At 36.8% G+C, this 26,798-nt stretch overlaps 2 protein-coding genes across 6 annotated transcripts in view; one reads left to right on the forward strand and one right to left on the reverse strand.

Moving 5' to 3' along the window:
• Window positions 1-5,930: 5,930 nt before the first annotated feature.
• LOC134791567 (uncharacterized) lies at window positions 5,931-8,046 on the reverse strand. Its single transcript, XM_063762617.1, has one exon. The coding sequence runs from the start codon at window positions 7,131-7,133 to the stop codon at window positions 5,931-5,933; it is 1,203 nt and encodes a 400-aa protein (XP_063618687.1). The 5' UTR covers window positions 7,134-8,046.
• Window positions 8,047-21,134: 13,088 nt separating this feature from the next.
• The window catches only part of LOC134791635 (voltage-dependent T-type calcium channel subunit alpha-1G-like), a 51,430-nt gene continuing 45,766 nt past the window's right edge, over window positions 21,135-26,798 (forward strand). For 3 of the 5 annotated variants that reach the window (XM_063762685.1, XM_063762686.1, XM_063762684.1), the window contains exons 1-3: window positions 21,136-21,298; window positions 23,386-23,519; window positions 23,943-24,040. In XM_063762685.1, the coding sequence (XP_063618755.1) occupies window positions 21,206-21,298; window positions 23,386-23,519; window positions 23,943-24,040 (325 nt within the window). In that variant the 5' untranslated portion in view covers window positions 21,136-21,205. Of the gene's footprint in view, window positions 21,299-23,385; window positions 23,520-23,942; window positions 24,041-26,798 lie in introns of all 5 variants that reach the window. The other 2 variants (XM_063762683.1, XM_063762688.1) reach the window with 1 other exon arrangement.

Raw genomic sequence — 26,798 nt, forward strand, 5'->3', positions numbered from 1 at the left:
CAGTGATAAGTACTAGGTACATCGCTAGAATACAGTCCGTGCTTAATTTTCCGCTTGAACAGATATAATGACCCAATATATTCACAATCAAGCCCGCGATTATGGGTCAAAAGTGAAAGGAGAAGAAAAATAAACACAAAACCTAACGCGGTTATCACACTAATGTGAATCCGCACGCCCCTTCGGTGTGAGCGAGACAACTTTGGTCGTATATACCATACCTATATCCCGCTCGCACATCGGAGTGACGTGCGGATCCGCATCCAATGTGAAGACCGCCTAAAACGGGTCGCATGCGCATGTCCGGAATAAATCGCGATCATTAGCGCGCAAACATTTGACCAATAACCCCGCGCAGACGTAAACTTCCGCCATCTGACGGCGACGCTCGAGTCACCATGTTTCCAAAATTTTGCTTTATCGATCAACATGAACCCAGAATTCGATTTGATTGGTCATTTAGACTATTTTTGAATGAGTTTTGCCGTTAATTGCGTACTTATGGCACAGACTACATAGATAGCGTTGTGGGACCGTGCGCGTTGGAGGGTCTGCCATCTTGTGGCCTGAATCGGAAACAAATGTGCACATGTATATTGCCAAAGCAAATCTACTGTTCTCGTCGGTACGTTTCCTTGTGCATAGTAGGTTCTGCCATCTGCTGGGCTACATCGGAATCATAAACGACACATTTACGCCTCGCGCCAAAAATCTGACGGATCCTATGCTGCCCCCTATAGTTCATGCACGGGGCCTATGCACCGTACGAATAGATATATGAAGCGTTACAAAGAGCACGGACACATAGGTGCAATTTTACTTGTAAATCGAGTAGAAAATGTATGTAGAGAATCTGTTTGGCCTGAACTGCTGAATATTTTTTGGCCTTGTCAAGGAAAACAGAATCAAAACAAACTACAGACTACAGCTCCATTATTTTGATAGCCTGGAACAGCATTACTTTTGTTCCTGTGCTCCGCTCCGGCACCATTATTTATCTTGCTTAATTAATACTGAAGGTAAATAATAATTAACTGCATTCTCAAGTTACCTTGAAGAATGGCTCTATTTAAGCGCGACGAAAATTTATAATGAGGATGATTATCTTCTTCTTTCCCCTGCCCTTATCCCACGTTATGTGGGGTCGGCACAACATGTTTTTCTCTTCCATTCTCCTCTGTCTTTCGTCTCCTCAGCACTCACTCCTTTCTTTCTCATATCCTCTTTCACACAATCCATCCATCGTTTTTTGGGTCTACCATACGCTCTCCGTCCATCAACATTCATCCCTCATCCCTCCTCATTACATGCCCATACCACGCTAACCTAGTACTCCTCATTTTCTCCGTTACTGGAGCTACTTTCAAACTTCCTCTTATATACTCATTCTTAATACGATCCTTTCTCGTCACTCCACACATCCATCTCAGCATTCTCATTTCCGCTGCGTGCACTCTTCTTTCATCCGCTACTTTCGACGCCCAGCATTCTGATCCATACATTACAACAGGTCTCACGATCGTTCTGTATATTTTCCCCTTAAGTTTAAGGGGCATTCGTGGATCGCAAGTTGTTCCAGAGACCTGTCGCCATTTCATCCATCCCACATTTATTCTATTTTTCACGTCTCGGTCGATGTTTCCGTCCCTTTGGATCAATGACCCAAGGTACCGGAAGTCAGAGCAGACTGGTAGGGATACACCATCTAAGGCAATATGGGAAAAACTGGATAGACCACCGAAATCGCAGAACATGTGCTCCGTTTTAGTTCTGCTTATTTTGAGTCCCACACTTTCCAGCTTTTCTTGCCATTTTCCCAGCCTGCTCTGGACCTCAAGTGCATATAATGAGGATGATTATATTGGTTGTTAAGCAAAAAATGGACCTTATTATTTTTTTTTTCAGTGGCACTCGCCAATTTTATTGATCTATCTATTTCATGTGTTTACATTAGTAAAAGTCATCAGTATATGGCAATTGGTCGCTTTCAAATGTGGCAAAAAATTTCTAAACAAGGTTTTTTTTTCATATTACTGCATTTTTTATCGAACTTTACTGACACTAGCTATAGCTAAGACACGTAATCTATTGTAGGGACGGGAGTTGGAGACAAGTGATAACAACGAAAGTCATAGATGAACTCTCTTTATTTGGAGTACGTTAGCCTTATATACTAGAGATTACACACATATAAACATTAGTACTTACGTGCTATACTTACACCTCTACACCTCCCATTCACAAGAGAAAAAAAAAGACTTTCATATTAGGGAAGGTTTTTTTTTTTTTACTATTATACTGATTTATACAATTTCGTTCTGTTTTTGTGAACGATATCTATTTTTCCATCTTTTTCTATTTCTACATTAGGCGTTAAATCTCTTACAACTACATAGGGTCCCGAATACAATGGATCCATCTTAAGTCGATTTTCATTTTTAATTAATATTAAATCATTTTTCTTATATGTTACAGGATTAATATGTTTGTCATATTTTGACTTACGTACTATTTTACTCTTAATTAAATTTTCCTTGGCCTCTTTTTGAGAAAGTTGTAGTCTGTATCGTAACTCACACGGATAACTATTATGATTGTACAGAGGGTCAACTTTAGTTAATAAATTGCTTGGCAAAGTGCACTTTTTACCAAACACTAGTTCGTACGGGGTGTATTTAGTTTCGGAATGGACTGAAGTATTATATGAAAATGACCAATAAGGGAGCCAATCACTCCATGATTCTGGGTGACAATCGGTTTGGATGCGCAAAAAGGTAGCCAAATGTTTGTGGGAATTTTCTAACGAGCCAATACTTTCGTGGTGGTAAGCTGAAGATTGTATTTTATTGATTTTGAGTAAGTTACAAACCTCCGTCATAACGTTAGAGATGAATTCTGTACCTCGGTCAGTTGCAATCTCTAAGGGAATACCATACCTAAGGATAAAATTATTTACTAATGCTTTAGCTACTTCCGTTGTCGTTTTAGTAGTCAGTGGATACGTCTCTACATATTTCGATAACTCGCACTGTAGAGTTAAAATATATGAATAATTATAACTATCCTTATCTAGGGGCCCTACTAAATCTAAATATATCTTATCAAATGCTGAATCTGCAGTGGTCGTTATGACCATTGGTTCCTTGGTGTAACACGTGTATTTTTGTTTTTTACATGTGTTACATTGCTCTACATATTGTTTTACGTCGCGTTCTAAACCCGACCAAAAGTAATATTTTTTAATATTATTTATCATTCTCCTTGTACCTGCGTGGCCACTCGTAGGTAACAAGTGAAAATCGTTAAGTATAACTTGTTTGTCATCATTGTCAGTTATTTTTATAACATCTCTTAATATGCATAATGACGGACCGGTCCAATCCTTTGTTTTATTTATTTCTTGCGCTAGTTTATTAACAAAAACATAATTATTTTTACTTTTTATTATATATATTCGCTCGACATGACATGTCTTGCAGAATACCTCAAGTTCTCTCACAAAGTCGGCTCGCGATATTTGTGATTGAGCGTGTGAGTTTATATAAATTGCCATTTTGGCAGGCATGTAGCACAATGTCTTACTTTTATACTTGACTTCATTTTTTAAACCTTGTTTTACAAGTTCTTGGCTAGTACTGAACAATAATTCTACCGAATTCGACGGTTTTTTACTTAATTCTATCACTTTTGGATGATCAGGCCAATCGCTTCTAGAATCAGTTACAGCCGACGAATTGCTAGAGTTCTGTTTCATGATTTGTTTATACTTTGATCTAGTCATTACATTAATAACACTTACATGCATCTCTTTCAATTCATCTGACGTCATTTTTATACGGGACAACGCGTCTGCAGCCGCATTGTTTTTCCCTTTTACATACTCGATAGTGAAGTCATACTCTTCTAACGCCAGTCTAAATTTTAATAGTCTACTCGATGGGTCTCTTAAGTTAAACAAATATATCAAGGGTCTGTGGTCAGTTTGAATTGTAAATTTTCTGCCATATAAATATGGCCGCCAGTATTTTATGGACCACACAATCGCCAAAAGCTCCTTTTGTATGGTAGGATAGTTTAGTTCGGCCTTATTGAGACCCCTACTTGTGTATGCTACCGGTCTTCCATCGCTGTTTGCCAAAATCGCGCCAAGAGAGTAACCACTAGCATCTGTTTGCAAAATAAAATTGTTATTCTCTGATAAATCGGGATATGAAAGAACTGGAGGCGTGAGAAGAGATTCCTTTAAACTTTCAAATGACTTTTGACACTGCGCGTTCCAATTAAACTCTACGTTTTTCTTACAAAGTTGGTTTAGTGGATAAGCTTTTTCGGCAAAATTTTGAATAAATTTCCTATAATAGTTCGCGAACGCAACGAAACGTTTCACTTCATCCACGTTTTGTGGTATCGGATATTCGTTCATAACTTTTAATTTGTCTGGGTCAGGTAGTATACCTTTTTCTGATACTACATGGCCAAGATATAGAATTTCCTTTTTAAGGAAATCGCATTTTTCAGGGTTTAGCTTAAGGTTTACTTTACGGAGTCTTGAAAACACGTCCATGAGATTTTTATTATGGTCTACTAAGTTTCTACCAAACACAATTAAGTCGTCTAAATAGACAAAACATTTTTCATAATTTAACCCTGACATAGCCACAGTTATCATCCGGGAAAAGGCTCCAGGCGAGACCTTCAATCCTTGGGGCATCCTGGTTAGCCTATACTGGCCAGAACAAAAGGCTGTATACTTTCTACTTTCCTCGTCTAATAATACTTGATAGTAGCCTGAGAATAGGTCAAGGTGAGAGAAGTAAATGGATCCAGACAACGAATCTAGGATTTCGGTAATATTTGGCAAAGGAAATTTATCATCTTGAATTTGGTTGTTAAGTTGCCTATAGTCTATAACTAACCTCCATTTTTTCTTTTCTCCTCCTAAACTATTTTTTGGTACCAGTAACACTGGGCTTGACCACTCGCTTTGAGTAGGTTCAATAATTCCATCGTCTAATAACTTTTTTATTTGTTTATTTAATTCTTGTTTTTGAGAATGTGGTATTCTATAGGGTTTTTTGAAAACTGGAGATGTATTTGGCTTTAAATGTATTTTTTGCTTGTATATATTAGTGGTAGTTAACTTATCATTCGGCAGATGGAAAACATCGGAAAATTTTGCACACATACATTCTATGGAGGTTTTTTCATCCGGATTCAAATGATTCAAATTTAGTAGAGAAAATAATTCCTTTACCCTATTCGCATCCCCTCGCATGGGGCTAAACGTACATAAGTCATAATTCTGTAACCTTTCTACTTGTGGTGTTATATTTTTCGAATCAACTTGTTGTTCCGTCGTATTTAAAATCTTAATTGGTATTGTTCCATTGACTGGTTTAACAATTGTATTAGCGATAAACACTCCACTACAAAGTTCTTCCGTGCACACAACACATTCATCAGTCATTTCTGTTTTTATGTAATGAATAGATTCCGACCTGGCCGGAATAATGTAAGACAGATCTGTATCAGAAATATTAAGTAAGGGTAAGTATATTTTATACCCTCCATTTGTATTTAATGCCAATGAACTCGTGTCGTAATCTATGACTCCTCTATATCTAAATAAAAAGTCATTGCCTATGATCCCATTAGCCAAACACGGCAGTGAGTCGAAAACGTAGATCTTATGACGATATGATTCACCGTTCGCAACTAGGTCTAAATAGACGTACCCTAATACGTCGACGCTACCTCCTATGCCATTTACAGTGGACTTCTCTTTATGGTATGGGATATTTAACAGGTTGAGATATTTTAATTTTATTGCGCAAATTGCCGCTCCACTGTCAATAAGAAAGTGGCTATCGCAATCTTGAACTTTAAATATAGCTACCAAAGTGCTATCGCATGTTAATATTGACAGTATTTTAGTCACGAAAAAACGTATTCACGTCATTTTCGTCGTTTGAGTTTACCGGGGGACCTGTATCAGTTTGAGTCATCATTTTCATGCTCGGACGGTTCCACTGACTACTATTCCTGTTGGAATAATTACCTGACTGTCGCCCTCGCATGCCCCTGGAGTTGCCTCGGTTGCTGCTACGATAGGTGGCAGCCCCGCCGCCGCGGTGACCGTAACTGTACTGTGCGCCGCGGCCGCCTCGGGGGTAGAATTGTTGACTTGGTCCTCGACTACTATTATAAAACTCCCACTGTCCGGGGTACGGCCCCTTAGATGGTTGTCCACGTGTTAAAAATTGTGGCGACATACCTAGAATTTCACCTGAAGTCGAGCCGGCGGTAACGTCATCCTCCTCTTGAGCTGCCTGTATCGCATCCTTTAGCGACTCAAAATTCCTTGCTGCAATAACAGTACTTAATCGGCGGTTTCGTAAACCGTCGGCGAACTTTTTGATCGCCAATTTTTCGTTCAAGGGCTTAAGAACCTTGAAACTGTCAGAATTACCATCGGCCTGTGAAATAGTCAAATCTACAAATAACTCTGCAATTTCGGACCCAAAATCTTTTACACTTCGATTATTCTGCTTAATAGTGTGCAGCTTGCTCTGAATAGCAGTCGCAGATTTTTTTGGTAGTAAAACTTTCCTCATGTCCTGAATCAATTCGATTGATGTATCATAATCGGATTTTAATTTTAACTTGGCCGACTGCGATAGCCTGCTTTTCAAAACGAACTGTATAAGTTTATTTTGGTCGTCACTCTTTAAAATAGTGCTGTAATACTCAATGCCGTCGATGAGCTGTTTTGTATTAGTTTCTTCATCGGTCATTACATGCAACAAGTTCAAGGCCGTTTTTAATTCGAATGACTCCCCCATTGTGTCACTTGTGTCTTTACTTCCCTGACAATAATTCAAAATTTCCTTATGAAGTGTATTAAAAGTCGTGCACAATTTATTAAATAAAGTTACCTCCTCATTTGGCAATAACCCTTTTTTTAAGAGTTCTGACACTTCGTTATTTAATTTTTTATATTTATCCACAATAAGATTAGCCTCCTCTAACTTTATAGTAAGTATTTCACCTTGTCTACGGTCAGGGCCAATTTTACACAGGTAAGTGCGTATAGTTTTAAGTTCATTGCATAATACAGAAAGGCTTTCCGCCATTTAGTAAAATATAATTAATAATATTACGAGTAGTGAATTTAGCCATAGGTAACAATTCAATTTAAATGTAATTCGTTAATATTACGAGTAGGTAAGTTTTACCGTAAGAACTAAATTTCCTTATACGCACATCATAATGTTTAAACCGTTCACTTGCACTTTTATTACGCACTACCCAACACTCACGTGACGCGCGCTCCTCAGACGACGCTGGTAGGCCCCACACTCCTCATGCTCAAAGCAATTGCCTGAGCTCGTCTCTCGATCTTCTTGTTGAATGCCTTATTGATGTACCTGATGACCAGGAACCCAAAGGCCAGACACACAGCAATCAGGAGCAGGAACAGATACCAATTTGTGGTGCCAACATGCTCGACGACGTTGTTGTGACTTTGCTCAATCACGTTCTCGTATCCGACTTGAGTCAAGATGTCTTGACTCGGCGCAGATGGTGTGGCCGTCGACCTGGTGTTTCCCATTTTCACAATTTCCACTCAAAAGTTCGTACTAACCATCTGTCCCATTTATGCGAACAAAGGTGCAACGTTCGTTGACTCACGCTCGGTCCATAAAAGGTTTTCACGCACTACGAAGTGTCAATGACACGGCCCAAAAGAAATTATTGCAAAAACACAAACATACAAAAATATGTCCATTGCTTCATGTCAGAAGCTTATTTAGAATTTGTCCCGCACATTTTATTTAATTGTCCGAACTATTCCGCGGTATTTAACACTAAAACACGCGCTCACCGCGGCTACTGGCAGGATCGCCATGTAGGGACGGGAGTTGGAGACAAGTGATAACAACGAAAGTCATAGATGAACTCTCTTTATTTGGAGTACGTTAGCCTTATATACTAGAGATTACACACATATAAACATTAGTACTTACGTGCTATACTTACACCTCTACACTATTCTCAGTGTCTGTGGACTAGAAACAGTAACGGCAAGGTTAAAAAGCAGTAAAAGAAAATAAGTACGTAATAAATAAATGAGGTCACAAGGTCACCCTAAGGGTTGTTGACAACGAGAAAAAATATGCATGAAATTGCCGTTGACGACACAGACGAAGAAGCAAGGAGCAAGCTGTATACTCGATACAGGAACCAAATAGATGAAAGATGATAAAAAAATCCACAAAAAATATAATGTAGGTAAAATTTACCGTAAAAATAAAAATAAATATAAATAAATAAATAAATAGTATAAATACAGATATAATGTTTTGTTTTTTATGTGAATTTCATAATTTAAATATTATGTAATCTTAATACCATTCCAATTAGCTGACCAAGGGCGGGTTTAAATTCAGCAAGCTGTACCCGCACCTTTTTCATTACTTACACAATTTGTTGCACAATGTTTAGATTAATACTTACCTACTTACTCCTTATACCTAAGATGGACTAATTACCTACCTAACCCTTATACTATACCTAAGAACTTATGTAAAAAGTAATGAAATAAACGCATTTGTATTTGTATTTTTTGTATATTTTTCATACTAAATACGAAAGAGACAGACGCTGCCGTTATCAAGCTGTCATGTAGATAAGACGACTATCATATTAGTATGAGCCACACATTTCATTCCCAATATTCCCAATTAATTAAACTCTCGTTAGATATATTAGGTACTCAGAACTCGTAATTACATACAACACGTGCAGAACAATTACCGATTCAGAAGCTTAGCCGAGATTATAGGATTATTGTTATAACTATTAGTAATCCCACGTTGACGCGTGTTCCAGAAGGTTAACCTACACTAATACTAATTGATTGGGGCGTTATTAGGCAAATGTATATGTATGTATGTATGTTACTAGATCTGGAGATTTTTACATGAAGTTTAAGGCCAAATTTTAGTTTTTATGTAGCTTTGTATTTTGTTCTGATAACTGATTACAACACAACAACACAACAACTTCTTTAAAATAATTATAGAAGGCAAGATAGAAGGAAAGAGAGGCAGGGGCAGACCAAGACGTAGCTATGTAGACCAAATAAAAGAAAAAGCTGGTGTCATGTCGTATCAAGACGTCAAGGTTATGGCTTATGAGAGGGAGAAATGGAAAATACTCCACCGACAAGAGGATGCGTCTTAAATTGAAGAAGAAAAATCGGGCAAGTGCGAGTCGGACTCGCGCACGAAGGGTTCCGTACCATATAAAAAAAAAAACAAAAAAAAAGCAAAAAAAAAAACGGTCACCCATCCAAGTACTGACCACTCCCGACGTTGCTTAACTTTGGTCAAAAATCACGTTTGTTGTATGGGAGCCCCATTTAAATCTTTATTTTATTCTGTTTTTAGTATTTGTTGTTATAGCGGCAACAGAAATACATCATCTGTGAAAATTTCAACTGTCTAGCTATCACGGTTCGTGAGATACAGCCTGGTGACAGACGGACGGACGGACGGACGGACGGACGGACGGACGGACGGACGGACGGACAGCGAAGTCTTAGTAATAGGGTCCCGTTTTACCCTTTGGGTACGGAACCCTAAAAACTGATTACAAGCATTTTTTAAATAAAAACCTTCCTTTATTGGTACTGCAGGTACCCGTTTGTAAAATGTTTTTTTAATTGTAACTTATATTTATAAGTACATAGTTCTTGTCTTACGGTTCAATACCTATGCGGTTTTTTTTAAGTTTAAAACAACCCTATATTTTTGTTATAAATAGCTTGATTTCCTTAAAAAAACATATTAATACCATTTTGTGTCTTCATGAAAAAAGTACCTACCTATTTCGACGATTTGCATATTAGACATGTTTTTGTTTATCCTACTCAGCAAAAACAAACGGATCAGAGTAATCTATCAAGTCATTAAGAGCTCGCCCATAATCTACCCTCATTTCGGGAATCCTTGGAACTTGGAATTCGCCCTATTTGTCAAACAATTTATTTTCTTATTTACTCGTGGAACTATAAATATATACGATAAGAAATTGGATATGGGTTTCGTGAAAGTAGGAAAAGTTTGGTTGTAACATAGCCGTCATGGCCATACGAGTATGAATCTACGTAAATCTGTCTGAATGTCGATTAGGTCACAATATCATATTTAGGTAAGGTACTTATGTCATGGATGATCGCGGATTTTTTTCATGAGTCGCGTTTTTTTTATCAGCGAGCGAGCATGCGTGAATGGTAGAATAGAAGCCCCCTGTTAATTAGCACGAAGTACCAATCTGAAGTTTAAGTTTCCTCTTTTTAGGACACATGGTGGCAGACTCTCTAACGCTCAATGGAGCGTGGGTGAACTGCAAGGGGCTACACCTGAGAGCCTACCGCGAAAAACGAAATTGCGTTATCTGCCTTTATATCGCTCTGGCATATTCAAGTGATAGAGAGGCAGATAAAGAAATTCAATATTCGTTTGTCGCGGTAAGGTCTCTGATTATTAGCGTAAAGTGTCAATGTCAAGTTTAAGTTTTTTCGATTTAGGTACACCAGAGCCTCTACCATCAGTTTTAACATTGACATAACGCTCACGTCTACGTAATTTACTTTCTGTACATCTCGCTTGCACTATTGCTCGCATATGCGAGTACGAGCGAGACGCATAGAAAGTAAATTACGTAGACGTGAGCGTATATGTCAATGTCAAAACTGATGGTAGACGTAAAGGACAGACGATCCTACGCGTATACTTAGTCCTTAAACTCCCATTTATTATTTCTGTAAAAATGTAAATTCAAATTCAAAATTATTTATTTCATGTGATAAACATACAAGAATTACACATAAACACAACATATACACATTAAAATTGACAAATAGATACAATACAGTGGTAGCCAAACTCTCAATTTTTGCTACCACTGTATCAGACTAAAAGATAAAAAGATAAAAAAAGTTTATTCAAGTAGGCATATAAAGGGGCCCACTGATTAACAGTCCGCCGGACGGTATCGGCCTGTCAGTTGGAACAAATTTTTGACAGTTCCGAACAACTGACAGGCCGATACCGTTCGGCGAGCTGTTAATCAGTGGGCCCCTTTACAATGCGCTTATGAACGTCAAATAAAGCTATACCTTGTAGGGGAAAGTAGTCCCTCACAATGGAGCACTATGGGACAGTCTGTTTTCCGCTATCATTCTCAAGATGGTGTTGGGACTGTCCCACACCTGGCGCATCAGGGGCGTAAATACTTCAGGCTTCAGTTTTTTTTATTACCTATTGAAGAAACCACCCATTAAATTTCATTAACGAACAATTCTCGGAAACAGAACAAGTAACCAGTTGGCCAGTCACCCAGCTCTCGGCCATGTGTGGCCACGTCGTACGTTTAACGAGCGTTTTATGGCCGACTGGAGCCGTGCTGACTAAACGGCTTCGGTTCAACTCCAAATTAGTTCTTCATTACCATTCAAATATAGAACTAATATTTATATGGTTAAGGAATACTTTTAAGCGTGCTGGAAAGTGCGAGGACAAATTTGCGGCTGTATCAATTTTAATGGCAAACAGTTATTTTTATTGGAGGTTATCAGCAGGTTTAAATTTAAGGGGATACCGTTACTATAACGGAAACTGAGGTAGAATACGTGCGGGCGTAATTTTTTATTGAAAGCTGTACTTTAATAAGATAATTAGGGGTTCAGTCTAACAGGTTAAATGTCTACAAAATTTTGTAAGAATAGTTTAGTTAAGTTTTATTTATCTCATAATAGTCTTACATTATAAATTGTTAAGCTATCTGAATTTATGAACACACAAAATATTTAATTTAATTTTATGACTTATAAGTACCTACCTAATAAAAAAAATCATAAGCTGCATTTCACAATTCTTATCTAAATGGCGTATACCTAATGTTTTGCATAATGTTCGTTATAAAAACAATTAACAAAAAAAAACAAAACCTCTCGGAAATTGTTCATAAAGGAATTTTAGCCTTTAGGTCAGATAGTATTTTTGCTCCACATCGTACTGTGGGCTTTCACAGTTGGTAACGAAGTTAGCTCTGGGCAGGCGGTTCAGTAGGGCTACCGCCAATACCGAAAATCGTCAATTGCGGGCATTTTTCTCTGTCACTCTAATTACGCCTTCATTGGAGTAAAAGAGTAAGATCCCCGCAATTTGCGAATTTCGGTTTTCGCGGTAGCCCCTCAGTTCGGACGGATGCACTGAATAATTAGGCGCTACCCGTATTGCGGTTTGTTCTGCGACCACATTCACGTCGGTCTTAATCTGGTATGTAGCCTTTGTCTTTATCAAGAGTTCTTCGAATATAAAACACACGTGTTGTAAAGTTTATGAAAACCCTTTTATATTATTTGATATTTGTGTTATTTCAACATAACATTTTATTTAGCTTATTTATTTTATCTTGCAGACCCTAGACCGTCAGGGTCTAGGGTTTAAATCTCACTCTTGAAAGTATTTATAATAACTTGTAAGTATATTGACAGACTCGATCAACAAATCGAATCGAATTTATATATTGTTTGTATTGCTACCATATCTCTGTAACTATCAACCTATCTTTTTATGACAAGATTATACAAGCCTTGCTTAATTCATATGGAGTTAATTTAGCTATGAACCACAATTGTAACAGTAAAACTATTAAACCATCGAGAGAAAAACGAAAGAACGATGACATTCTATTCTGTCCTTTATTTAGCCTTATAAGCTCTTGGCATTGGTGTTTCACAGGAGTTTAATCCCATAAATTGCGAGGAACTTTATCCGGTAACATTACCGGAATGTCACGGTGTATTTATTTTCACAACAACACTTTCCTACCACGTATCCAAAAACCATTGCTACGTAAGTCTGACCTACAACAACGCATAGGTATTGTGCAATCAGGGACCAAATTACATTAGGCATATTATCATAGACGGATAAAATACTTGTAAACGGATAGGCAGGTGCTACACAATCCCCGCAAAGCCGGTAATGCGAAATAAAACAATATCCCCGCTGATTTTCATGGGCTTTGATTCCCCGCTGTGACCTACTTTGAAAGCCATCGTGTTTTCCTCGCTATTACCTTGCAAATTTCATTCAAACTGGCAATAGAATAGTGTAAGGAGTAAACGAAGATCTTCGGGAAAATACTTTTAACCTTCTTTCCGTGACCTACTAACAGCTCGATATTTCCGAACTGTTTTTCTGCTGTTAGAATTCGGTATATATTGTTAATTGAACATTAAATTTCTGAAAAAAAGTGAACTTACACGTTTGTAAGCAAGAATAATGTTACTTGACGTTCTATTGTTCTCCGGTACGAAAACCTTATCTACCATAGTTAATCTAGCATCAGTAACACACTAAAATAACGTCACATTTATGTGAAAATCTTAATGTAAACCGCTACAGAAATCCAAAAGAAAAAGGTGCCTACAATAGTATACAACTAAGTCGGGAATTGGCCAGCTAAGTTAGAATTGCCACGCCACGACTAATTTGCTTAAGCTTCCACCCTCTCAAACCCTTACGCTCTATTTTAGGTAATTGTGCACCCCTGAACTGTTTAGGTGAATGGTCCGTACTCTTAGAGACATTAATTACACTCAGGCGCAATGGAAACGTGTAACTTTGTAACTTATAACTTTTTGCAAACCTTTTTTTTGCTTTTCAAACTTTGATTTACCAATAAAGAATTTTCATTTTATTTCATTATATCACCTATGAACTCGGAACGTATGTGTCTTGGAAAAAACCCGCAAAATTTAAATATTATAGACAAACAGTCGCAAAATATCTTCAAAATGAAACGAATAAGTACCTACTTACCATAGTAATTTGAATAAGAACAAAGACACTTATCACTGTACTCGAACAAACACATTTAAATACGCCTGAGAGAAAAATCCCTTCTCCCAGGAAATAATTTCCCTTCACCCCACGAAGCGCCCATTTTGGAATGCACAATCTTTCACCAAATGTACGTGACTTGCGAGTTCTTTGTCTTCCATTTGCCTGTTACTTTTACAATAGCTTAAGTATGAACGAGGTTATGGGATGATTTATAGTATTTTCGGCTACCTTACCTGTTTACCTGGAGAAGAATGATGATGAGATAAATTTGGTTAGCATAGTCTATTTGTCTGGGAAAACTAGGCGACTTTGAAAATAACAAAAGAAAATAGGTCACGGCCAGAAAAAGCGTAGTTAAAATTGGAAACGAAGATGTCAAGGATATATTATTTGAATGACCAAATGTTAACAGCCTCATCTAGCAATACGAAACTGGTAATCCACGCAAATAACATCAAGTCAGAACCAAAACTCTAAATAATTAGAGCTTATTCAAGAAAAAATATATATTTCGAGTAAATAATTATATAATGAAAATATAGTGTTACCTACGTCTTTCAATAATTAATACGTAAAGACCATAATTGTTATAACAACTTCGAAGATAACGTAACATATTATTATTAAGTTGCCGACGCGGCGTAGTTAAGCCCCGATTTGAATTTTATGCACGAACTTTCTTTCAAACTTACTTATGAGAATCATTTATCTACAGATCTTAATAACGCCTTTAAAGAGGATACAATAATTCTAAAAGACATTAAGTAATTTTGTTCTCCTAACAGTTGTCATCCACTTGAAATATCAATGTTCTTATGATAATAGCAATATCATGTTCTTATGATAATAGCAATATCATGTTCTTATGATAATAGCAATATCATGTTCTTATGATATTGCTATTATCATAAGAACTTAACCAAGATTATTTATTTTACTTTGATTACATGAAAAAAAAAACATTGACCTTTTTAAATGCACCCATTTTTCAATCTCACGCAAACAAAGCAAAAGCAATTTGAACCACTAATGTAAACTCATTTGCAAACTTCCGTGAAAATTAATCCGTAAGAACGTCGAATGCGCAATCGCCTAGGACCAACAAGGCACATGGCCCTGAGGGGACCTCGGGCACTTGTGACGTTGCTGATGTGAGCGTTCACAATTATGAACATGGCCGACCCCCGTAATGACTTAGGCCATTGTGCGTCATTATGCCAGGTATAATAGACGCCATTTAAGTAACCTTATTATTTGAAACTGCCAGAAAAAGCTCGTCGCGATTGAAATTTGACTCGATGACTGATGACGTTTAATAGGTAGGTATTTGGGTAACAAACGCAGAGAAAAACAAACAAAAGGATAACGGAGTCACTTATTTGACGACCGGTCTGGCCTAGTGGGTAGTGACTCTGCCTGCGAAGCCGATGGTCCTGGGTTCGAATCCCAGTAAGGGCATTTATTTGTGTGATAACACAGATATTTGTTCCTGAGTCATGGCTGTAATGTTTGTATATAAGTATGTATTTATCTATATAATAAGTATGTATATCGTCGCCTAGCACCCGTGGTATAAGCTTTGCTTAGTTTGGGGCTAGGTTGATCTGTGTAAGATGTTCCCTAATATTTATTTATTTGTCCACTCAAGGATTTGGGGTCATGCCAGAAATTTTGACATTTACCTCACCTTTTTCACAAATAATTTTGCCAATAGGGAATATTACGCAAAACTCTGCGTAGAGGGCGTCACTAGCACAAACACAGGGCCTACCGCGTAACAAGAAAATCAAAAGTTCGGTTTCTGCCTCTCTATCGCTCTTGCCTATTCGATCGATAAAGGGGCAGATAACTAAATTTGGATTTTCGGGTTTCGCGGTAGTAGGCCACCTGTAAACAAACTGCCTTGATGCACCACTGTCATAGTGAAAACTATTTAAGGCCTAGTATGTATAAGTTACTCTACGGCTTACTAAACAAGCTAGTGCTGCACTCTAGCGGCAGAACATTGCAGTAATACTCCCTATTTGTTAAAATCAAATAATACTTGCTCGAATAATTTAATATAACAAAAAACTATATACATATACACGTGTACATTAGTAGATTTCAATGTCCCATTTATTAAAATAACCTTACCGTTATGAATGTCATAATTAGTAGAAATTATTTAAAATATTTATATCAAAATACATAATTAATAAAGAAAATATTTAATATAACATCAAAAAGGGTTCTTATTATCTGATACTGTATTCACATTAATTAAATAAAAAGGGGCGTTTTTTGTCATAAAATTTGATTTAAAGCTTCAATAAATCGCAGACCTTTTTTTAATATTTAGGTCAAAGTTATTACTGTAGATTTTAATGAAATTTATTGAGATGTAAAAGTTACACGAGTTTAATTAGTCTGATTCCTTCAAACTTAATACAGTTTAAGTTTGAATGAATCAGACTAATTAAACTCGTGTAACACAAATAGCTAAATTATTGTATTTTCATTTGCTTCTATGTACAAACATCAAACATCAACATTTATTCAGCAAATAGACCACAAGGGCACTTTTACACGTCAACATTGAATTTACATACAAGCAAAAATAATAACAACTAGATGAAAACCCGGCTTCGCTCGGGTAAAATAAATAATAGTAATAGGTAATACTCATTTTGAATTAAGTAATTATTTACTTTTAGACTTCATACCTTCATTAAGGCGGTTACAAACCTATCTCATCTCAGAAAACTTTAAATCCGTAACATACAATCATAACTCGAAAAATTTACTATTCCGATAATTATATCTAAAAACAAATATGTAATTAAAAAAACCTAATCCGCTTTTCTGGTAGCAGTTCGGTTCTGTAAGGATCACAGTTCTAACCTGACCCACTTTTCTGGTCGCAGATCGGTTCTGTGAAGGCCGCATTTATAACCTAGCCCACTTTCCAATCTCAAAAGAGGGAACCCTTTTGTACCTACCCTTCATGGCACTAAAGTGAAAGTATGGAAATTATCACTACTATTTCATTCTTTAATATTAATGCCTATCCGTTAATATTAAATTCGTTTACAAAAAAAAACTGAATAAGTGCGAGTCGGACTCACCCATCAAGAACGGAACACTTTTTAATATTTGTTGTTATAGCGGCAACAGAAATACATCATGTGTGAAAATTTCAACTGTCTAGCTATCACGGTTCATGAGATACAGCCTGGTGACAGAGGGACAGTGGAGTAAACTGAAATAAAGGTTCCGTCACACCGGCGCGATTTCAGAGCCGGGCCTGAGCGTTTTATATGAAAAAGCGGCGCGCCCCGCTCACGCGCCGCACGCGAAACGCGCCTGTGTGACGGAGCCTGAAATGTCAAACCGGGCAAGTGCTCGCGCACGAAGGGTTCCATACTTTTTAGTATTTGTTGTTATAGCGGTAACAGAAATACATCATCTGTGAAAATTTCAACTGCCTAGGCCTATCACGGTTCATGAGATACAGCCTAGTGACAGACAGACAGACAGACAGACAGACGGACAATGAAGTAAAACTGAAATAAATGTCATATACCTACTAAGAAAAACCGGCCAAGTGTGAGTCGGAATCGCTAATAGGTTCCCGTTTTTTAGTTACCCTTCAGGTACGGAACCCTAGTATGAGTGTAATAGATTTGTAACCGGTCAGCAATGTGAGTCCCTTGGAGAAGCAGAGGTCTAGTCTAAACCCCCACTTACCATCGGCATTAACAGCCTTGTATTCTTGTTTGCCACCAACATGTCATATTAAAACATATTAATAAAAATTTACTCGGTCAACAATGTGAGTCCCTTGGAGAAGCAGAGGTCTAATCTAAACTCCCACTTACCATCGGCATTAACAGCCTTGTATTCTTGTTTGCCACCAACATGTCATATTAAAACATATTAATAAAAATTTACTCGGTCAACAATGTGAGTCCCTTGGAGAATCAGAGGTCTAGTCTAAACTCCCACTTACCATCGGCATTAACAGCCTTGTATGAGTTGTATGCTTGTTTGCCACCAACATGCCATGTTAAAACATATTAATAAAAATTTACTCGGTCAGCAATGTGAGTCCCTTGGAGAAGCAGAGGTCTAGTCTAAACTCCCACTTACCATCGGCATTAACAGCCTTGTATGCTTGTTTGCCAACAACATGTCATATTAAAACATATTAATAAAAATTTACTCGGTCAGCAATGTGAGTCCCTTGGAGAAGCAGAGGTCTAGTCTAAACTCCCACTTACCATTGGCATTAACAGCCTTGTATGCTTGTTTGCCACCAACATGTCATATTAAAACATATTAATAAAAATTTACTCGGTCAGCAATGTGAGTCCCTTGGAGAAGCAGAGGTCTAGTCTAAACTCCCACTTACCATCGGCATTAACAGCCTTGTATGCTTGTTTGCCACCAACATGTCATATTAAAACATATTAATAAAAATTTACTCATTTCATCAGTCATATCCAGCCTAGCATTGCATTGGCCCCGCTTAAATATTTCTTTAATTTGTTTTTAGTATTTGTTGTTATAGCGGCAACAGAAATACATCATTTGTGAAAATTGAAACTGTCTAGTTAATCTAGTTATCACGGTTCATGAGATCTTGAGATACAGCCTGGTGACAGACAGACGGACAGCAGAGTCTTAATATTTAATAGGGTCCCGTTTTTACCCTATGGGTACGCAACCCTAAAAAGTGACCAAGGCCTCCAGTGCCCTAGGCTGGAATCAAAGCAGCGTCCTCTGCTATTGCAGCAGGTGCCTGTGCCATTCTGCCACCGGGCCACCCACGGCGGCATAGGTCGAATTTTTCCAAGGATACTTATGCACTACTTACTGAAGGTTTATGGAGCCTCGCCATCCCTAAGCCTAAATTAAATATTTTCTGAAAATAATTTGTTTTGATCTAATAACATATTGGAGTCCTCGTAATAGGGGTCCCGTTTTTACCCTTTGGCTACAGAACCCTAAAAATCAACCTTGTTTTGGTACTATGTACTATGCTTCACTATGACTCTGAAATTTTAGCAGGAATTAATATTTTTTTTGTTGTCACCTGTCAAATTAGAATAGAATAGAATAGCCTTTATTGACCAAAAAATTAAATTTCAGCACATATTACATTTAAATAAATTCACATTTCATTTATATCAATTAGTTTCAATATTTTTTCCTTAGTAACTTTATTAAATAATTTTTATGTCATTGCTTTTTAATAATTATTTCAGTCTGCCTTCTTGGCATAGGCCTCCCCCAGCTCTCTCCACAGCTCTCTATCCCTTGCCGTCCCTATCCAATTAGGTCCCGCATGCTTCTTTATGTCATCCGACCACCTCATTATTGGTCTCCCTTCTCTCCTTTTTCCATCTCTAGGATACCATTCCGCTTCCTCTCTATCCCACTTATCTTTACCTTCCCTTGCCATATGTCCAGCCCAACCTGTTGCAGTCAAAAGTGTGAACTGGCCAAAGAACTTTTAACCGACAAAAACAGGCAAAACTGCTTTGACTGAGCATGTTGGTCAAAAGTAGTTTTACCTGAAAATCATACCTATTTCTGGCAGCAGTTTCGTTTTTAGGGCGTAGCAAAAAAAAATAACCCTAACCTACCTATCTCTGGGAACAGTTTCGTTTTTTGGGCGTAGCAAAAAAATAACCCTAACCTACCTATCTCTGCGAGTACTTTTGACTGATAGTAACAGTCACAACACAATTACTATTAACCAATGATTTTCAGGTATAACTACTTTTGACCAACATGCTCAGTCAAAAGCAGTTTTGCCTGTTTTTGTCGGTTAAAAGTTCTTTTGACCAGTTCACACTTTTGACTGCGACATATATACTATCTATATATCTTATTATATTTAATCTTATATTCAACTTACATTGACTCCGGAGATAACTTATTAGCTTTATGCAGTTGACTTTCCAATTCACCGATACACCTCAAATTTGATTCATAGTCTAAAGCACAGTTATTAAATATGTCCACAATACACTGTAGCTTTTTGCACTGTTTCACACTGGCAATGTACTTAATTAGAGTGTGTTACAGTCAGCTGGCACTTAACTCAAAGTTTCTTTGAACAACGTCATTTTCATCTCGCTCACTTATTAGTTTATCACAGCTGCTTCAAGGTTGCTTTCACTTGCATTTCCAGGTAGCTAGTAGTGCCTTGACATGTAAGAATATTTGGAATCATTCTGAAATATTAAAATACAACTGAGAGACCGATGTTTATACTAAACACAATACACCCATGGAACGCTTTGAAGTTCAAATCTCGTTACGTTACGATGGCGTTTGCACTTTGCACTATGTTCGGTGACTATTTTTTATTGTTAACACACACAATACACTATTTAACAGGTTTTTATCACGTCTGGAGTACCGGATAAAGTATTTTCGAATAACAGCCGTCGTTGATCGTTGACGTCTAGGCAGTGTTGCTATCGTCTTAAAAGCCGTAACAGACTATCGCACGTTCTGGCTTAAAAACAAATTTATGTAATAATTATACCGGTATACATATCCATATGAAACGAAACTTAATGCAAATAATAACCATTATACATACCGGAAAGTCATCAAATAAACAGTAATATTCGTCTTGCTTTTTATTAAAAAAAAAAACGACCAACCTAACTTGTAAGCATGTTTGCAGTTTCTAAACGCAACGCATAGCTGTCAAATGTCAACCAACAAATTGAGCCTTTAGTATTGTTTGTCGAAATTTTTTCACTTTTAAATGCAAAATACGCGACAATACGAATTTTGCGGATATATGTTCTCGATTCAAAAGTGTTATTTTTTTACGCTCTTTTGTTTGAGCATAATTTAATTTGTTTCTACCGTCAAAGCCGCTCGCGTTTATATATAAGGATACATCAACAATTTTATAAAATACAACTACTTAACAATTCAAACTAACGTATTACAATTACTTCGAGATGTATATGGTTTCTTAATGTTGAATTACATAAAAAAAAATACAGACACAAAAACACAAAAAAATCTATAATAATTATTATTTAGAGGTGTAAATGTCTCTAGATGTCAGAACTATAAGATTATATAGTTTATCAAATTATCCTTAGAGATGTATAGGGTCTCCAAGAGTCAAATAAAATAGCTAAGTAGTATAAAATAGCTGTCCTATCGAACATTTTTGACCTACTAGCATATTTTTTCTTTGTAATTTGTCTGTCCTTGTGCCACACTTATGTCCTTAACTAAGATCCACGTGGTTCGAGAGAATATCCATGCTGGTCATCCTGCTCAACTGCGTGACGCTGGGCATGTACCAGCCCTGCGTCGACGACCAGTGCGTTACCAACAGGTGCAAGATATTACAGGTAAGCATATACCATATTACATACGGTGATATTACTGTTAGCATTAATAGTAGCGGATGAAACAATGCACCAAAAGTATATGTCACATGTAGAGACGTATAGGTACATATAATTTTGTTAAGCTATTAGAAAATGGTAGAAGTAGATACTTTAGACGCATACGGCGCGATTCGGGAAATGAATTAGAGATTCACTAGATATGAAATAGTAAAGATATGTGACGTTCCACGGCAAAAGGTACCATTGCCCCGGCTGAATATTGGAGCGGTGTTAATAATAATAATACCTTTTGCAGTGGAACGTCACATATCTTTACTATTTCATATCTAGTGAATCTCTAATTCATTTTCCGAATCGCGCCGATAGTCTGATATGCTACTTGGATTGATTGAATTGATATTTTATTTATATTTTATTAAAAAACATATCACACAGACCTTACCCATTTTTATGTAAGTACATATGTACTTCGCGCCGCGTTCGCGCGCGCGATGAGGGCGTGTTGAGAGCGTGAGGCCGGCGCGATCCGCGCGCGCCCTGCAGTGTTGCCAACTTGGCATAAATGATGCCAGATCTGGCATATTTTCACTCGTTTTGGCACCAAAATTTTCCATTTAGCATCTGGCATATTTTTTAGCATAATTTAGTCTAAGCCAAGTTTGCACCAACTTGGTAGAAACAATATGCACCATTGCCCTATGTGGTTCATATTTTCATATAAATTTTGACTTTCGTGGATAGATGGACGTCGACGGACTATATAAAGTTGGTCAAGCAGATCTTGTCAGTAGAAAAAGGCGCCAAATTTGAAAAATGTATGCGTTTTAAGTGTCTAATTTCAAGTGACATATAAGCATTTTTTTTAACATATTTCTTAAAAAGTTTGGCATAATTTTGGCAGAATCTAGACATTAGTCTAGCATTTTTTCAAAATCCGAGTTGGCAACACTGGCGCCCTGTTTGAACAGGCATCGCGTCGGCATCACGCGGCGCGGACGCGGCGCTGCGTCGCGCTGTGTGTTTGGCCAGGGCTTAAGGGAAAACTGGCGACAGATATGCATATGAGCAAGGCTCGCCCGTATCCTTAGCGGGGTCCTTGCTCACAAGAGCTGTGCGCGCGCCACATCGAATAATGTCCACGCTACGTATTTAAATAAATAAGTTTTTGGCAAAAATTTCATTTTTGGTACAAGCTTTTATCGCGGACTGTACTTTTCTTTCCACAGACAACTAATGCTCATCGAGACAATTCTAAAAACCCCAAACACAATTAGGTTTCGTTGTTTTATCACATAGTTCCTATGGCCACCTCTGGTCTCCATCATCAGATCAGCTCGATGACACCATAATATTGCATTGTCACCCGACTTACGTATGTATGCAAAATTTCAGCTCAATCGGAAACCGGGAAGTGGATCAAATTTAACTTGCAAGATTTGATTACAGACAACGGTCAGGTGAAAGTAAATAAAAGCTTGTAAAAAACCTATTATACTTCGCTACGGTGGACGTTTAACGTGTGCGGGGTTTTTTGGCAAGTAAATATAATCAAGACGAATAATGCTTACATAATAAATTTCAATTTATCTTCTCATTTTAAAACAATACATACATTCATACATACATATGAATATGTGAAAGTCAAAAGAATTTAAATTTAATTTAATATGCTTTCATGAATTATTTGCCTTTATAATTCACGGAGTCAAACGCAAAATATTTAATTAATTGAGTCATTAGTCTTTACTCTGTGCTGGAATAAAATGAAATTATAACAGACCGTTGCGGTCTGGCACATTCGTATTTTAAAACAAATTAATTATGAATGGCGTGAAACAATTAAGTCAAGTCACTTCTATATTTAAAAAAGTTAAACTAATAAAAGCGAGTCAAACCTTTACGTTGTCTTCTGAACGTTTTTTTGCGAAGACTGGCTGGAAAAGAAAAGGAAAAAGTAAAACACAAACCAGACTTTCATTTGTTAAAAAAAAAGAAGACTCTTTCCAAACGTGCGCAACGGGACAAACAAGAGTTACACATATGTGTTGCTACATTAAAACGTTTTTCTTACTTTAAGACATTTGCAGGTGTTCGACGATATTATCTTTGCGTTTTTCACGTTGGAGATGACGATCAAAATGGTCGCAATGGGGGTGTACGGCCACGGCACTTACCTCGCGGATTCCTGGAATCGCCTGGATTTTTTCATTGTTATGGCCGGGTAAGTGGTTAAAAACATTTACTTCTTTACATTTACTTCTTAACATTACTTATTTGATTGGTTTCCTGAATTTAAAATCTTTGCATAGGTATTTAAAAAGAAACACAATGAAGTGTTTGTCATGTCATGAATACCTTTAAGTAAATTAATAGGGATAAAAAAGTGTTAAAATATAAATAAGTATTCGCATAAAACGACCAAGTAACTTGTCAGTCTGTAATGCTCTATTTGCAAAATTAGTCTTAAGCCCCTCCTACGTTACTAGGGCTGTTATAGAGGAGGGGCTTAAGACTAATTTTGCAAATAGAGCATTACAGACTGACAAGTCTTGGTCGTTTTTTGCGAATACTTATTTATATTTTAACACTTTTTTTATCACTATTAATTAAAAACTGATTTGGTAACATATTATTTTTTTCACAGGGTTTTGGAATACGCGTTACACGTGGAGAATATCAATCTATCGGCGATAAGAACGATTAGAGTGCTGCGGCCGTTGCGGGCGATCAACAGGATACCAAGTAAGAAACTAAATTAACTTTAATATTAGACTAGTAATTAGAATGTTGCATAACTCATTTCGGAAAAGAAAACCGACGATCAAGACTTCGGAAGGGCGTTTTCTGTTGTTGATAAACTTCGTATTTTTGACCTAGCGAGCATAAAATGCTGTCCGGCTGTTCTCCTCCATACAGGTCACGTTTTTCAAAATATTTTCGTGAATTTTTGTAATATGAGTATGGTCGAAAGTATTACGTTATGACCCATTTCGTACCTTGTCACTCAATGTAATCAATACCGTAATATTTCGTACCTTGTAATCAATATGAAAGTGGCTAGAGACCTGATAATAATATTGTCACTGTGACAAGGTACAAAATGGGTCCAAAATTAAATCTTTCGACTGTACATGGTTTGTTTGCCGATTCACTTTTTGGCATTTTTTTTAAATGGTGGCTTTCTTGAGATCTACCTTAGCTCACAAAACCACCGGTGTAACTGTTATGTTATTCGTAATAAGGCTACAACACTAGAATAATTCATAATAACTACTTAAATTCGAGCTCATCGTACAAAGACGTCTCAATTTAAGTTTTGTTTAATTAAAAACAGTGCTAATAAAATAGTTGTATGTTCTTTTAAGAAATTTAATATTCTTAAGAGTTTTCACATAACAAAGCAAAAATCGGTCTTCAATAAAACAGTAGGTACCAAAACTACTTTCTCGAAAGTTTCTGTTGTAAACAAACGCTTTAATTACTCACTAAAAGCCTTCTTAAGCTTAATAAGGAGCACTTAATGTAAGACCCCTGTTTTAGGGTGTTTACACACTCATCAAGCGTTAACGTGGTGTGAGGAAACGGATACTTTTCTCGAGACGGGGTGAATTTAAATTGGGATTGCTTATTTCAAAGGGAGCATTGAAACATGAGCCAGGATACAGGAGTCGCAACTACGTACATACTTCTCCTACAAAACGAGCATTATTTGTATTAGGAATCGAGAAAGGCTAAAACGATATCGATGTTGTCTTGGGCCTGCAAAGATAATTTAGCTAGGTGTAATTATAATTTATTCTCGTGATTTCTGGTAGAAAGCATATGGGTATTTATTTTACGACTATTCTTAAGCAAAACATTTTATTATTATTAGGTACTTGAAATAGGTACTTATACTCGTACAAATTACCTCATAAATAATTACTAAGAGAGGCCTATGCTCAGCAGTGGGCGATAAAATGCTGAATATGATGATGATGATGAAGTTTAAGCTAATATACATTTTACTACAGTTAATATAGCTGTTCTTCACATTTCAGCCTCCTTTGTCAACGTTTTCAAGGAAATCTAAGCTTGTTTGTAAAAGAAAAATGTCCTCTAATGAAAAATAATCAAAAGAAGTATCCGACGTTTTTCCAGTTTCTCTGCTCCTGACATTATCTCAATTGTCCCGAATTTTCCGTTGTAAGATCATTAAGGAGGAAATATTTTGCACTGATGGAATTTGATAATGGGCCCGATTCGGATTTTGAAATAGACATCTATTAGACATCACCAAGATACGATAACGATATGTTTAAGATCTAACCTGTCAAATTTGACATTTGCGCGATTCTGGAGATACTGTTGAACGATTTCCACAGGATATGACTTAGAGATCCAATTCACATCTAATAGATATCTTACTCTATCTAACGTAAAAGTGACATTGGTTGCCCGAATTGCGCTGCAAAAGAGAACTAGTTGATATCTAAACTATAACGTATCTAGAATGGATCTAGTACGTGTCGTCTCTTGTGAATATCTTGAAGTTCGAATACGGCAGTAAGTCATTAAGATTGGAGATATGCTGAAATGTTTCGTCGTTACACAACCTTGGTCTAGATGTGAGAATGATTACATGACATACATAATTAAATAATTATATTTCCAAAATGAATAAATATATTTTTTTATATTATAAAGGAATAGGTACCCACTTAACATATTTGTCATGCACTAAATGTAACGTCCTCGTCCTAAAATATACCAACACAATTATACTATATACATACAGGGTGATTCAGGAGACGTGAGCAGGACTAATACTGCGCATTTCGTAAATTATAAGCAACACTTTTGTATCAGTATTAGTGATGTTAACGTTAATTTTCTAGTTCTGTTGAAAAAAAAAGTTAGTAATTTATTTACGACATGCGTGGTCACCCTAAAATTAGAATACTAAACTACCGATAATCTGTGTCAAATTGAATGTCACCACTGTCATCGTGGTCTGGTTACTTTTGAAAACTCGTATCTCACTCAAGTTTGACAGTTTATTTTCTTCGTAATCATAAATTAAAGAGGTTTTATGCTTATTAATTAGGTCTTGTAGGGTGACCATGATTGTAGAGGATTAAATTTGCCCTCACCAAAAAGTTAAAGAAATAGGAAAAAGTCTGGTTGTTTCACCTGAATACGACGGTGATCGATCAATTATCAGTTACTGAGTGTGCAGGATTAGTCCTGCTCACGTCTCATGAATCACCCTGTATATTCAATATAATTAGGTTTCTAATTAAAAGACTCTCATTATTAACCTAAAAATACCGACCAATTACGTTTTAGAATCGTGAAGAATATTATGAAAATTTAATATTCGACTAAGCACAAATACAGCGACCGTAGTATTACACTTCTGCATTGCTTGAAATTTAAGCTTTATTTACTCGTATTAAGGTTGTGTTTGGAACTGGTCCGTTGAATGTGAAGTGAGCTTGTGTAAGTAACGTGATCTTGC

Source organism: Cydia splendana, chromosome 6 (genome assembly GCF_910591565.1).
Source record: "Cydia splendana chromosome 6, ilCydSple1.2, whole genome shotgun sequence".
Lineage (NCBI taxonomy): Eukaryota > Metazoa > Arthropoda > Insecta > Lepidoptera > Tortricidae > Cydia > Cydia splendana.

Bases quoted from the DNA above. Each gene is read 5' to 3' on its own strand.
- LOC134791567 (XM_063762617.1), bottom strand. From the start codon at position 7,133: ATGGCGGAAAGCCTTTCTGTATTATGCAATGAACTTAAAACTATACGC.